Source organism: Bombina bombina, chromosome 5 (assembly GCF_027579735.1).
Source record: "Bombina bombina isolate aBomBom1 chromosome 5, aBomBom1.pri, whole genome shotgun sequence".
Taxonomy (NCBI): domain Eukaryota; kingdom Metazoa; phylum Chordata; class Amphibia; order Anura; family Bombinatoridae; genus Bombina; species Bombina bombina.
The window spans coordinates 812,561,354-812,576,578 of NC_069503.1; the positions used below are offsets into that span (position 1 = coordinate 812,561,354).

At 38.1% G+C, this 15,225-nt stretch overlaps 1 protein-coding gene across 2 annotated transcripts in view; it reads left to right on the forward strand.

Annotated features, from left to right (window-relative positions):
- Positions 1–15,225, forward strand: part of ANKRD12 (ankyrin repeat domain 12) — a 399,410-nt gene that overhangs the window by 315,755 nt on the left and 68,430 nt on the right. For both annotated transcript variants that reach the window (XM_053714916.1, XM_053714917.1), the window contains one exon: positions 5,961–10,501. In XM_053714916.1, coding sequence (XP_053570891.1) covers positions 5,961–10,501 — 4,541 coding nt within the window. The remainder of the gene's footprint in view (positions 1–5,960; positions 10,502–15,225) is intronic.

Genomic DNA, 15,225 nt, shown 5'->3' on the forward strand with positions numbered 1-15,225 from the left:
CTGTCTACGTTCAGAAGTCAGATAAGCCTGCACTGCAGCAGGAGAGTGGAAGATCTTAGGACCAGAGGGAGTCTGCAACTTGAGCTTAGCCGGGTATAACAGGGCAAAGTGGCGACCCTTTTCATGGAAGAGAGAGCAGAGTGGCGCAAAGTCTTTGCGCCTTCTGGTCACCTCCACAGAGAAATCCTGGAAGAGTAAGAGGCGATGATCTTCATATTTTATCTCCTTTGCCGCCCTGTATGCTCTCAGTATGGCCACCTTGTCCTGATAATTCAGGCATCTGAAGATTACTTGACGGGGTTTTTCTTTAGAATTATCCAGGTGTCTGTCAGGGCCAATGCGGTGCGCCCTCTCAATGTCCAGAGGTATAAAATCCTTAGGCATACCAAGGAGTGTGGGAAGTGTAGAGGTTGTAAAATCAAGCAGATCTTTATCCTTAACAGATTCTGGTATTCCTACTATTCTGAGGTTGTTTCGCCTGCTGCGATTCTCTAAGTCTTCGACTTTCTCCTGCAAGTATTGGTTCTGCTTCAGAAGATTCTTTAGAGAGATCTCAGCTTCCTGTTGCCTGTCTTCAACCCCAGAAATTCTCTGCTCCGCATTTGCAAGGTGGGTAGAAAACATCCTGACCTCGCTAGTTAGTGCGTCCACCCCGGCCTGCAAAGTGTCCATCTTGGGCAAGAAAAAAGCCTTAAGTTCATGCAGCGGAGTATTATTGTTATGATCTCCTGAAGGGCCTCCCTCCCCTTCTAACTGGGAGGTTTGAGCATGATTTTCAGCGGCTTGTTTGTGCCTTTTCTCTTGCGTTTTAGATCTGCAGCTCATGTTGGCAGGCCCAGGCTGGGATAGTCTCTGAAAATATTCGTCAACTTTCATATAATATATTGCAAAGAGGCAGTATAAGTAGCATGCAATCAGAGCCAGGTGCCCTGTACAAAGTTGAGCAATGAAATGGCCTCCTGAAAAATCTGGTGTTTAGTGATTGTGGAGCAGGCGTGGTGTTAGGATCAATCTTCTAGAAAAGTGCCGCTAGGCCACTAATGAGATAGATTACTGTTGCAAGTCTAAGTCAGCCATGTGTGTATCCAAGCAGCAGAGAAAATAAAAGCAGCCATGGTCAATCACCATCCTTCCTTCCCTCTGCAGCCATGCAAGAATTAGGGTGTATAATGGTGTAAAGCCCCAAATGTAAGGGTGGTAGTATTAGGTCTTAAACAGGTATGGCAGGCGTGTCACCCCTAACGTGTGCAAACCAAATTGATGGCAGGGTAAGCAAGCAAAAACAGAGCAGAGTCATTTATTCCACTCACACCACGTCTGGCTGCTCCTTCGTTTGCCTAATTGTTAGTCTCTATCTGCTCTAAGCAGCTTATAGGAGTGTCCAAGAGGAGTCCTGTAGGGGTTGTGCAGTTACTCACTCACTTTAGTCTCTGGTCCCATGGGCCCTGAATCATGGGGCTAAAGTTTTGCTCACAGGCCTCCTCACCTTCCTCAAAGCGACCGGTGCCGTCTGTGGTCGCAAGGAGCACCAACAGTGCTGCTAGCGGATGTTGTACCTTCAGCCTTACAGCGGTAATCTGCAGGGGGGGTGACTGGGGCCTGAGCCTGTAGAGAGGAGCTCCAGAGCTGCTGCCAAGATGGCGCCAGTTCGCGCCTTCACTTTTTTTGTGATCTGTCCTCCCGGGGACCAGGACCAGATGGCGGGTCCTGCACGTGTGGGTGATCAGCCGAGGCAATCTTGAGTGTGAGCCTGGCAAGATAGAAGTTGCGGGGGGGGGGGGAACAGCAGTAAAGGTGCCAGTTTGAGCTAAGAAAATGCGGAGCTCTTTACTTCTGCTGCTCCCCGGTCGCCCCGCCCACCGGAAGTTCGAAAATGTATTTCTTACCTGGGGAATAGTCTCTTTTTCAAATTGACTGTCTTTTAAATTCACGGGCAAAATGCCAACGTTTATTGCGTCATTCTTGGCGTGAGTTTTTTGGTGCGAAGTTATGGTAGTTGACGCAAATTCGTCATTTCCAGTGTCTTAGTTAACGACAAGTCTTTCACAAGGTTGCGTCATCTATGACGCAAGTGTGTCGTTTTCAGACGTTTTTGGCGCCAAAATTTTTTTTTCTGTTTGTTGTGGATCACCAAATATTTTCATTATTTAAGACCCCATTCCTATTTGCCTCCTGTTTTTTTTCTATGTCAGAGGGCTTTGCTGTTTGCAATTTTCCCATTCCTGAAAATGCCATATAAGAAAATTGATAATTTTGCTTTATATGTTGTTTTTTCTCTTACATTTGCAAGATGTCTCAATCTGTTCCTGTCTCAGAATTCACTGTTGGATCCCTGCTGCCTGATAACAGTTCTACTAAAGCTAAGTGCATTTAAGAGATCAAAGCCAGCACCCAAGTCCGCATGAAGGTGCGGCCCTCATTCCAGCTCAGCTGGTAGGGGGCAGATTAAAATTTTTCAAAGATGTTTGGATCAATTCAGTCCAAAATCATTGGATTCAGAGTATTGTCTCTCAGGGTACAGAATAGGATTCAGAGTAAGACCGCCTGTGAGAAGTTTTTTTTCTCTCACGCATTCCTGCGAACCCAGTAAAGGCTCAGGCTTTCCTGGAGTGTGTTTCAGACCTGGAGTTATCAGGGGTAATCATGCCAGTTCCGTTTCAGGAACAGAGTCTGGGGTTTTATTCAAATCAATTCATTGTCCCAAAGAAAGAAAATTCATTCAGACCAGTTTTGGATCTAAAGATTTTGAATCGATATGTAAGAGTACCAACTTTCAAGATGGTGGCTATAAGGACTATTCTGCCTTTTGTTCAGCAAGGGCATTATATGTCAACAATAGACTTACAGGATGCATATCTTAATATTCAGATTCATCCGGATCACTATCAGTTCCTGAGATTCTCTTTTCTAGACAAGCATTACCAATTTGTTGCTCTTCCTTTTTGGCCTTGCGACAGCTCCAGAATCTTTTCAAAGGTTCTCGGTGCCCTACTCTCTGTAATCAGAGAGCGGGGTGTTGCAGTGTTTCCTTATTTGGACTATATCTTGGTACTCGCTCAGTCTTAACGTTCTGCAGAATCTCACACGAATCAGCTAGTATTGTTTCTTCAAAGACAGGGTTGGAGGATCAATTTACCAAAAAGTTCTTTGATTCCTTAGACAAAGGTAACCTTTTTAGGTTTCCAGATAGATTCAGTGTCCATGACTTTGTCTCTATCAGACAAGAGACGTTTGAAATTGGTTGCAGCCTGTCGGAATCTTCAGTCTCAGTAATTCCCTTCAGTAGCTATGTGCATGGAAGTTTTAGGTCTCATGACTGCAGCATCGGACGCGATCCCCTTTGCTCGTTTTCATATGAGACCTCTCTTGCTTTGTATGCTGAACCAATGGTGCAGGGATTATACAAGGATATCACAATTAATATCCTTAAATCCCAATGTTGACTTTCTCTGACTTGGTGGTTAGATCACCATCGTATAATTCTAGGGGCCTCTTTCGTTCGTCGAACCTGGACTGTGATCACAGCAGATGCAAGTCTTTCAGGTTGGGGAGCTGTTTGGGGATCTCTGACAGCACAAGGGGTTTGGAAATCTCAAGAGGCGAGATTACCTATCAATATTTTGGAACTCCGTGGAATTCTCAGGGCTCTTCAGTTTTGGCCTCTGTTGAAGAGAGAACCGTTTATTTGTTTTCAGACAGACAATATCACAATAACAATGTCAATCATCAGGGTGGGACTCACAGTCCTCAAGCTATGAAAGAAGTATCTCGGATACTTCTTTGGATGGAATCCAGCACCTGTCTAATTTCTGCGGTTCATATCCCAGGTATAGACAATTGGGAAGCGGATTATCTCAGTCGTCGGACTTTACATCCGGGAGAATGGTCTCTCCACCCAGATGTGTTTTCTCAAATTGTTCAGATGTGGGGGCTTCCAGAAATAGATCTGATGGCATCTCATCTAAACAAGAAACTTCCCAGGTACCTGTCCAGGTCCAGGGATCCTCAGGCAGAAGCAGTGGATGCGTTGACACTTCAGTGGTGTTATCAACCTGCTTAAATTTTCCCGCCTCTAATTCTTCCAAGAGTGATCTCCAAAATCATCAAGTAGCAATCGTTTGTGCTGCTGGTGGCTCCAGCATTGTCTCCCAGGTTTTGGTATGTGGATCTTGTTCGGATGTCCAGTTGCGAACCTTGGCCACTTCCATTAAGACCAAACCCTCTATTTCAAGGTCCGTTTTTCCATCAGTATCTCAAATCATTAAATTTGAAGGTATGGAAATTGAACGCTTAGTGCTTAGTCATAGAGGTTTCTCTGACTCAGTGATTAATACTATGTTGCAGGCTCGTAAATCTGCTTCTTTATTATAGAGTTTGGAAGACTTACATTTCATGGTTTTCGCATAAATTATCTTGGCATTCTTTTAGAATTCCTACAATATTAGTTTCTTCAGGATGGTTTGGATAAAGGTTTGTCTGCAAGTTCCTTGAAAGGACAAATCTCTGCTCTTTCTGTTTTATTCCACAGGAAAATTGCTAAACTTCCTGATATTCATTGTTTTGTTCAGGCTTTGGTTCGTATCAAGCCTGTCATTAAATCAATCTCTCCTCCTTGGAGTCTTAATTTGGTTTTGAAGGCTTTACAGGTTCCTCCATTTGAGCCTATGCATTCTTTGGAAATTAAACTACTTTCTTGGAAAGTGTTGTTCCTTTTGGCCATCTCTTCTGCTAGAAGAGTTTCTGAATTATCTGCTCTTTCTTGTGATTTTCCTTTCCTGATTTTTCATCAGGATAAGGCAGTTTTGCGGACTTCATTTAAATTCTTACCTAAGGTTGTGAATTCTAATAACTTTTGTGTCCTAATCCTAAGAATTCTTTGGAGAGATCTTTACATTCTTTGGATGTGGTGAGAGCTCTGAAATAATATGTTGAAGCCACTAAAGATTTCAGGAAGACTTCTAGTCTATTTGTTATCTTTTCTGGTTCCAGGAAAGGTCAGAAGGCTTCTGCCATTTCTTTGGCATCGTGGTTAAAGCTTTTGATTCATCAAGCTTATTTGTAGTCGGGTCAAGCCCCGCCTCAGAGAATTACAGCTCATTCTACTAGATCATTTTCCACTTCTTGGGCTTTTAAGAATGAAGCTTCAGTTGATCAGATTTGCAAAGCAGCAACTTGGTCTTCTTTGCATACATTTACTAAATTCTACCATTTTGATGTATTTGCTTCTTCGGAAACAGTTTTTGGTAGGAAAGTTCTTCAAGCAGCTGTTTCAGTTTGATTCTTCTGCTTATGATTTAAGATTTTCTTTTTCTTTTTTTAGAATAAACTTATATTTGGGTTGTGGATTATTTTTTTCAGCGAAATGGCTGTTTCTATTTTGTCCCTCCCTCTCTAGTGACTCTTGCGTGGAGTTCCACATCTTGGGTATTGCTATCCCATACGTCACTAGCTCATGGACTCTTGCCAATTACTTGAAAGAAAACTTACCTGATAAATTCATTTCTTTCCTGTTGGCAAGAGTCCATGAGGCCCACCCCCTTTTTTATGGTGGTTATGAATTTTTTGTATAAAGCACAATTATTTCCAAATTCCTTTGTTGATGCTTTTTACTCCTTTCTTTATCACCCCACTTCTTGGTTATTCGTTAAACTGAATTGTGGGTGTGGTGAGGGGTGTATTTATAGGCATTTTGAGGTTTGGGAAACTTTGCCCCTCCTGGTAGGATTGTATATCCCATACGTCACTAGCTGATGGACTGTTGCCAATATGAAAGAAATTAATTTATCAGGTAAGTTCTTACATAAATTATGTTTTTCTATCTGAATCATGAAAGAACAATTTTGGGTTTCATGTCCCTTTAATTGAGTAATTGGTATGGAACAGATAAGAAAATCTGCCATATTTAAAGAATGATGGAATTTCTTCCCAATATATAGTATTTACTTTCCTTTATTTTACAGATTCAGAAGAACCACAGTTCATTAATCCATCAAGTGTTGACGAAAACTTAGATTCAGAAGGAGAAAAGGAATCTCTGAACAGTGAAAGTAAACATCTTGTGATCAAAGGAACACCTTGCACTTCAGGCCTTGATGAATATGAATTCAAAGATGATGAGGAGGATGAGGATAGTCCTGAAATACATAAAATGCTTGAGGAGAAACATGCATTTCGAAACAGCCTTAGAAATGATACTGTTGAAGAAATTACAAATACTGATTTCTTTGTAAAACAGGAAAAATTTGATTTTTCCAAACTATATACAAAAAGGAAACCAAAAGCATCTCGACTGATCTTCACAAGCTCCGACAGTTCAGATGATGACTTGCTTCCAGAAAAAATAAATCTGATCTCTGATAGTTTAAATGCAGACATCAGAACAAAAAAAGACTACAGCATTTTAAATGAACAGAAAGAAAAGGGCAAAGTGAAAAGAAAATTAAAAAATCAAAGTAAAAACAAAGAGAACCAAGAATTAAAGCAAGAAAGTGATAAAAAGGAAAATGGAGAGAAGCCCAGAGAAGAGGAGGTCTTTAGGAAATCTTTAAGCACGAAAGATGAAACTTCATTACAAATTTTTCAAATCACTCCAGGCAAATCTCCTAAGCACAGTTATACATTTATAGACAAGCAGACAACACCTCTGAAGCAAGACAATACTAAAATGTGTGTATCGCCATCTGCAGGCGCTGAAACATCATTGCAGAATGAGTTATTCCTATACGATCAAAATACTGAGACTGAATATGCACTGGAAAGTTCAAGCACCACATTTTCAAAATATAAAGAAAAAAGTAAGCACCAGAAAGAGCTTTTCATCGATTATGGGGAAAAAACTATTTCTAAATGCAAAGAAGAGGAGAAGAGTTCAACATTTGAGATCTCAGAGTGCGTGGTTAAAAAAACAGACAAAGAAGGCAAAGTTATGAAAAAGCACAAGATGAAGCACAAAGAAAAGGAGAAAGATCAAACAAGAAAAGAGCCTGTTGTAGAAAAGGAGAAAAACAAGTATAAAGATACCAATAAAAACATGCAAAGAAATATAGAGTTTGACAGAGAATTCTGGAAAGAAAACTTTTTTAAAAGTGATGAAAATGATGAGGATTTTTTAATTCTTGATTCAAAAAACACATCTGTGGAGAAGAAAGCAAAGTCAGAAAAGAATTATGTTAAAGAGGATAAGAATATGAAAGAAAATCACGTCTCCTTAGAAAATGTTAAGGATGAAAAGGATGACGCATTAAAAGAACATGACAGAATCCAAAAAGACGAAAAAGACTGTAATAATTGTTCACACTATCTTTTTTCAGAGAAAGATATTGATGCTTTTGCTTCAAATACATTAATAAAAGAAGAGCCTTTAAACACAGAAAAAGAAGCAGAAACAGAAAAAAGTCTGAAGGATAGTAAAGAAAAAAATGATAAAAAGTCTGCAGTGAAAGAAAAAGATCTAGACAAGCTAGAGAAAAAAAGCTCTGAAAAAGAGAAAAAAACTAAACCAGAACACAAAACAGAATCTCCGGAAGCCACAGAAAAGATCAAATCACATGTACAATTGTCTGAGAAGGTTCAAAAGGAAAATGATAAAATTAGGGCTTCAGTTATTAGCAAAAAAAATGATGAGAAAGAAAAATCAAAAGATAAAATTGAGAAAAAAATTGATAAAGGTGATAAGGACAAAAATTTGGGTGAACATAAAGGTCACACAGAGAAAAAAAACAAACACGCAGACAAAGATTTTGAGCTAAATAAACCAGATAAGAGTAAACATAGAGAGAAAGAGTATAGGAAAAAAGAGAAGCCCAGGGCAGGAGACTATTTTTCAGGGATAAATTTAAAGCATGGCCAAGAAGACCGAAAACAGAATAACACTGAAAGCAATAAAATATTGCATGAAAGACTTGTAATTATTAAAGAGAAACCTAAAGAGGAACTGCTCAAAATTACAGATTTTAAAGAAAAAGATAAAAAGGACAAAGAAAAAGACATTAATCGATATAAAGAGCGAGATAAACATAAAGATAAAACGCAAACTAATATATTGAAGTTAAATTTCAAAGAGACTGAGCCTGAGAAATGTAAGCCGAAATTGCAGGTTTCTAAAGATATTCGGCCAAAAGAAAAAAGGTTAGTAAATGACGATCTCATGCAAACCAGTTTTGAAAGAATGCTAAGCTTAAAAGACCTAGAAATTGAACAGTGGCATAAGAAACATAAAGAAAAAATAAAACAAAAAGAGAAAGAGCGACTTAAACATCGGAACAGCATTGAGATATGCAAAACAAAGGAAAAAGAAAAGCAGAAACATTCACTCACACCATCTAAAAACAGAGAGTTAATTAGATCAAAAAGTTCTGAGCTGTCAGAATCTTGCACAAAGGAGAAGCAGTTAAAAGATGCTACAAGTTGTAGATCACAGTCTGTGGATGCGAAAAATTTGTCACATTCTGGAAAGACACTTTTGGTTTTAGAAAATAATAATCTGCCTAGGTCTCCTAGGTCAGAAAGTGAAAAGACTGGTTTAAGCTCTAGATCTGTTTCAATGATATCTGTTGCCAGCTCAGAGGACTCTTGCCATGCAACTGTGACTACTCCTAGGCCTACAATAGAATATGATTCTGATTTTACTTTAGAAGGTTCTGACTCACAGATGTCTTTCTCACAGTCGCCTTTTTTACCTTGTGCAAAGTCACCAGCTATACATGATCGAGAGTTAGATGCCCTTACAGAGTTATCCGATCGTGTTAAGCCACCTGTGACAAATAGACTTCTGCCAAGCTATCTCAGATCAACATCTGTAGAAGATGTTAAACTGGCAATCAATGAATGTAGACCAGTAGTAGAGGTAAGAAGGTGTAGTATGTCAGCATTCTCTGATCAGGTGAAGCCTGCTCACACCATAATGGAATGTACTTTAGAAGAAAACACATCTGCTGCGCATACCCCTCCGAATAGGTGCACATCACCAAAACCTGAAGGGTTTCCTGCTTTAGAGAAGGACTTTCAAATCCGTTCCAGCATTCAACCTAGCAGCAAGAAATGTTTATCCTTCAGCAAAAACACCTTAGACATTGTGAATCAGGAAGCACAACCAATTTCTGAAACAAGTCCAACTCATAACTGCACAGATCCTCCTGTTACACAGTTAATTATGCCTTCTACTTTTGAGTCTGAGACTATAAAATCTGCAGTTTCTGAACCAAATTCTCCCATCATCATTAATCCAGAAAGCAAGTCTGCTCAAGAACAGCTGTGTTCGAAACAAGAAATTCTAAAGACAACAGCAGACGACTGCTCTGTTTTACTTGCTCAACAGCTATGTTCCTCTGTAACAAATGCTACAATTTTGGAAACCCAGGGCGACTCAAAAACTGCATTACCGAGTAATAATAAAGAAATGCAGCCCAATGTAAAAGAAGAACCATCTGCTAGTAGCAGTCCTATTAAAACAGATGAAGTGAAAGAAGCTGAACTTAAACACACTCAAACTGAAAACCATTCTGAATCAAATATAGCACATTCTGATAATGCTCAGACTGTTGAAAGGATAAAGATTTTGCTTACAGACTGTGCTATGGAAAAGACACCTAGTATAAGTGATGCTTCTCTGCAGGAAAGTACAGACCTGTGTAGGAAATATGTATCAAGCAGCCCTCAGTCTAAGGACAATGATGTCACAGAGAAAACCAATGACAGCCAGTCAGCCCCAAAGGAAGAAAATTCAGGTTCTGAAATAGAACCTGTACCCCAACTTGATAATAGTAAAAGTGACTGTGATGTATCTAAAGTTTACCCAGCTACAGAAATAATTAAAGAAAATGTACAGCAACAAGTAAGCCAGCAGGAAAATCCCAAACAAACAAAGGAAATTGTTTTACAAAAAGCTGAGCAACCACACCATACATTATCTGTTTTGGAAAGTAATCTGCCTCCATCAGTTCAAGAAGAGATACAAAAATTTAGCCAATCTATTAAGCTAGAAGTAGAAGAAAACACAGAGTACAAAGCAGAGCAGCAAGAAATTCCCCAAAGAATTACAAGAAACCGAGCCAATATGCTGGCCAATCAGAATAAGCAGGTACAGACTACTTATTTGAATGCTTCAGATAAAGACTCTGTAGAAACGTCCATATCACTAAGAGGAAGGATACGTTTGACTGAAGATGATGATGTTCAAGTGCATCATCCCCGCAAGAGAAAGATGTCACGTGTGCCGCAACCTGGGCATGTTAATTCCTCAATACAGCAAGCAAAGGAAAAGACCCAGCAGTCTCTAGCCGCGGTTGTTGATTCTTTGAAACTGGATGATATTCAACCGTACCAGTCAGAAAGAGCAAATCCTTACTTTGAATATCTGCATATAAGAAGGAAAGTAGAGGAAAGACGTAAAATGCTTTGTAGCGTAATTCCTCAGGCACCACAGTATTATGATGAATATGTAACATTTAATGGATCGTATCTTCTGGATGGAAACCCATTCAGCAAGCTTTGCATTCCAACAGTAAGTTAATGATTGTGAATCATTGTGAAATATTAGTTTTTTTATTATATTTATACACTAAAGCTATTTATAGAACCCTGATTGTTGGGAGTTAACGTATTCCATGGAGATTTTATTGTTGAGAAGATTTGAATTAGAAAAAGAGTATTGGGCAGAACAGATTGGCAACTCATAACATAAATGGCAGTGGATTAGTTTAATCAGTTTAAAGGGGTGTGCATTTGGCTCCTTTTTGAGGATCTGAATGTGGAAGATTGAGGCTGCTCGTGGGATCCGGCTCTTTCCGGAAACGTATTTGTCCTTGTGAAAGTGCAACACACTAGGATCTGTTGAAATCCAGATCCTAGTGTGTGTTAAAAGGGACATGAAACCCAAACTTTTTCTTTCATGATATAGAGCATGGGATTTTAAACACATTTCCAATTTATTTTTATTTTCTAATTTGTTTTGTTCTCTTAGTATTCTTTGTTGAAAGTGATATCTAGGTAGGCTCAGAAGCTGCTGATTGGTGGCTGCACATATATGGCTCATCTTATTGGCTCACCCAATGTATTAACTAGCTCACAGTAATTCATTGCTGCTGCTTCAACAAATGATTCCAAGAAAATGAAGCAAATTAGATTATGTAAGTAAATTAGAAAGTTGTTTAAAATGTTATGTTCTATCTGAATCATGAAAGAAAAATTTTGGGTTTCATGTCCCTTTCAACTTTCACAAGAATAAATGCGGCTCTGGAAAGAGCCAACTCCCATGATCATCTGCTGCCTTCTGCATTCGGATCATCGCCATAAAGGATCCAAATGCACACACCTACTAAAAAGCTTGGTTTGTCAAGGCTATCCTTATCAGTTATGCACCTCTGTTTTCACTACTTCTAGACAAGAGAACAAACATAGATTTTTATTGCAGTTGAGAACCAGAAGGGTTATCATGACTGCCCGTAAGAACATGACTTTTTAACGTTAAATGAACAATAAACACTAAGATGTTTTTTTTAAGACATAATTATAAATTCAAAGCCACGTGTAGCCTGAAATTAATAAGCAGGTATATGTTTGTTTGTGTGTGTGTGTGTGTGTGTGTATATATATATATATATATATATATATATATATATATATGTATATATATGTATGTGTATGTATATATATATATATATATATATATATATATATATATGTGTGTATGTATGTATGTGTATATATATATATATATATATATATATATATATATATATATATATATATATATATAGTTAACATGGATGATTGGCACCAGAAACAATCAGACTTAGTCAATACACACTTGCTATAATAAGGACAAGGGCAAGTGTGCAGTGCACAGAGGTATAAATACATATATTGTTAACACCAAGAAAAAAAAATTAGACCAACAGTGAGAGGTACAAAAAACAGATACCCTCAACTGATGATCTAAAAGTATACCATTGCCTGGCACAATACTAAGGTCATATTGTAGAAAACTCAGTAGATAACCACCAACGAATGCTCATAAACTAATCATTTAATACAGAAGTATTAACAGGAATGCTATATTGAAAAATAATAAACAACAAAATATTGCTTTGAATAAGCCACAAAAGCGGTATAAATAACACAATTCCACTGCAGATGAATATATTATATCACTTTAAGGGTACCCTTAATTAGAGAGTTATTAGGGAGCTCCCAAATGGTAGATAACACCTCTTCACCAGTGTCCAGGATAATGACACCACAGACGGAATATCCCAATGAAAATAATTGTCTCCACTTGTACAGGATTCATGGACAGTCCATGGTAAAAGCTTTAACCCAGATTAGTCGGCAAGCACATATAGCAGTTAATAGCAGTCTCCCCCAGTAAATGAAAATACTGTCAGTCTCAAGCGTAAGCTAGAACATAGGCAGGGCAGGTAGCAAAAACATATGCTTCTCACCCGTATAAATCCAGGGCTGGTATTCCATATCACCGTAGTAAATGTTCAATATGTTACTCACCAAACTCTCCTGATAATATCCCGTCTAGCTCCGATGACTGGGAGGCCGGTTGCTAACTGCTCTTTCAGCTTACCATAAAGGTTCCATTCGTAATGGGGCGCTGCTCGAACTGGGCCAAATCAAATCACCTGAATCCCTTGTTAAATCCGTAGCTGGAGATCTTCAGTGTTTAGAAACATCTGCTGTGGAAAACTTGTAGCTGCCTTTGCTACGCACGTTTCACCCCTAACGGCATGGGGCTTCTTCCGGCTGTATCTGATTACGTCACAACTGATTGACGCCTTTTGTAGATCATTATACTCCGCCTCCATCAACCAAGTGAAATTCAAAGTTCAAGCAATAATAAAAAACATTTTGTTTCAACTAAAGATACATTTAACCGCTTTGTGGCTACAAGTGGCTTATATAACATTTTAACTTAAAAAGTTTAATCAGCATTTACAAGTATACGATCTATGTCAGCACTGAGAAATGGCAGCAAGTTTATTTACTATTTAAAGAGACAGATCAGTATGGGAATTTATCTAGACATAATACCTAGCAATGAAGAAGAAATGAGTTCCCTAAAAAAGGAGCAAAATCTCCTCATTCATCCCATTTGGTTTTAAGGAACATAAATTAAATATCCATTTGCATTCTTTTTGTAGTAGTAATTTGTCCAAATTACCACCTCTTTCATTTAGTTGGATTCGTTCGAAGCCCTTAAATTTTAGGCTTTCCTCATCACTGTTATGATGAAAGTAAAAATGTCTTGCTACACTACTTGTTTTTATAAGTTTATTTTTTATATCTCTCTTATGCTCCCTTATTCTCTCTTTCAGTTCACGGTAAGTTTTGCCAATGTAATATCTGGGGCAGTTGCACTGAATCATGTATAATACCCCTTCTGTTTTACATGTTATGTGTCCTCTGATTTTGTGTATTTTACCTTCAGTATCACAGAATATGTTTCCCCTCAATAAATTGTCACAGACGGAACATTTTGTATACCTAAAGTTACCATCTCTATTTTTATATTTTTTTGAGACAACTTTGATTATCTGGATCTCTAAATAAACTACTTACCAATTTATCCTTTAGGTTGGGGGCTATCCTAGCTGTAAGGCTTGGTTTTACCCCTACCATTTGTTCTATGGATTTATCCAGTGTCAAAACATGCCAGTGTTTTTTCAAAATAGAGGCCAAAGTCCCCCATTGTTCATTAAATGTGCTTATGAATCTGATGGTATTATCATCCTTGTTTATTTTTGAATTATAAAGCAGACCCTCCCGATTGCTATCTCTAGCCTTACAGAAGGCCTGTTTAAGTATTTTAGGGGGATAACCTCTTTCTTTAAATCTAGACTCTAGAGCTTTAGCCTCCACTTAAAAACTATTCATATTGGTGCAATTCCTACAATGTCTTAAATACTGGCCCTGGGGGATATTTTTTAATAAATAGGGTAAGTGATGGCTATCTGCATGGAGTATTGTGTTTGCAGCTGTAGTTTTTCTAAATGTCTCAATGGTGATCTCCGTGCCACTTTTTTTTATTTTTAGATCCAAGAATGCTACCTCGCTTTTTCTCCAGGAATAGGTAAACTTCAGATTAAAGGTGTTATTGTTTAGTCTGTCCATGAAGTCATGTAATTGTTCTACAGTTCCCTCCCAGAACATCACAATATCAATGAATCTATGCCATAAACTAATATGGCCTAGATCAAGGTTGGAGGCATCGAGGACCACATCACGTTCTAAGTTGGGGCACAGCAATTTGCTGTGCCCAAAATTTGTTCATAATATTTCTGTTGGAATACAAAGAAATTATGAGTTAAGATTAACCTCAGAAGATCCAGGACAAAATCTGTGTTTTTTTTTATTTTGTTCCCCTTTCTTCTAGAAATCTCTTTATCTGACTTATGCCTTTCTCATGGGGAATAGAGGAGTTAACACAAGTCCCATTTAACTTTTTAAGTACATCAAGAGTATCTTGAATATAAGAGGGTAAAGAACTTAAAAAGGGGAGTAAACAATAATCCACATAAACAGAGATATTCTCAGTCAAAGAATTTATCCCAGCAATTATCGGTCTCCCTGGTACAGGGACAACCTTTTTATGTGTTTTTGGGATTGTGTAAAATGTAGCTATGATGGGGAATTTTTTATTTAAATAGTCAAATTCTTTTTTGTTTATTAAGCCCTCCTCGCGACCATTTTTCAAAATTTCAACAAGTTGAAGTTTATATTCTTCAGTTGGATTATACTTCAGACATTTATAACGGGTTTTATCCCCAAGTTGTTTTTTACATTCCTTAATGTAGACTTTAGTATTTAGAATCACTACATTTCCCCCCTTGTCCGATGGCTTGTTGACTATTGATGTATAATTTTTTAGGTGTTTTATAGCTTTTCTCTCCTCATTTGATAGATTATCATTTATTCTATTGATTTTCATTTTGGGTATATCTTTTTCCACCAGTTTGACATAGCTATGAACTGATGGTACCATTGATAAAGCTGGCATATACTCAGATTTCTTTCCCAGATTACTGAAACCTATTTGCTCAGATTGATCCTCATTTTGTTCTGGATCATTTTCGGTCCAATTTTGCAATAATAGTCTATCCTGCATGTCTAAAGCAGTTGCTTGTACTTTGTCCTGGTGTATTTTTCTTAAAACTATTTTTCTCGCGAAGAGATGAACATCTTTAACTGTAGTGAATCTGTCACAAGTGTTGGTAGGGG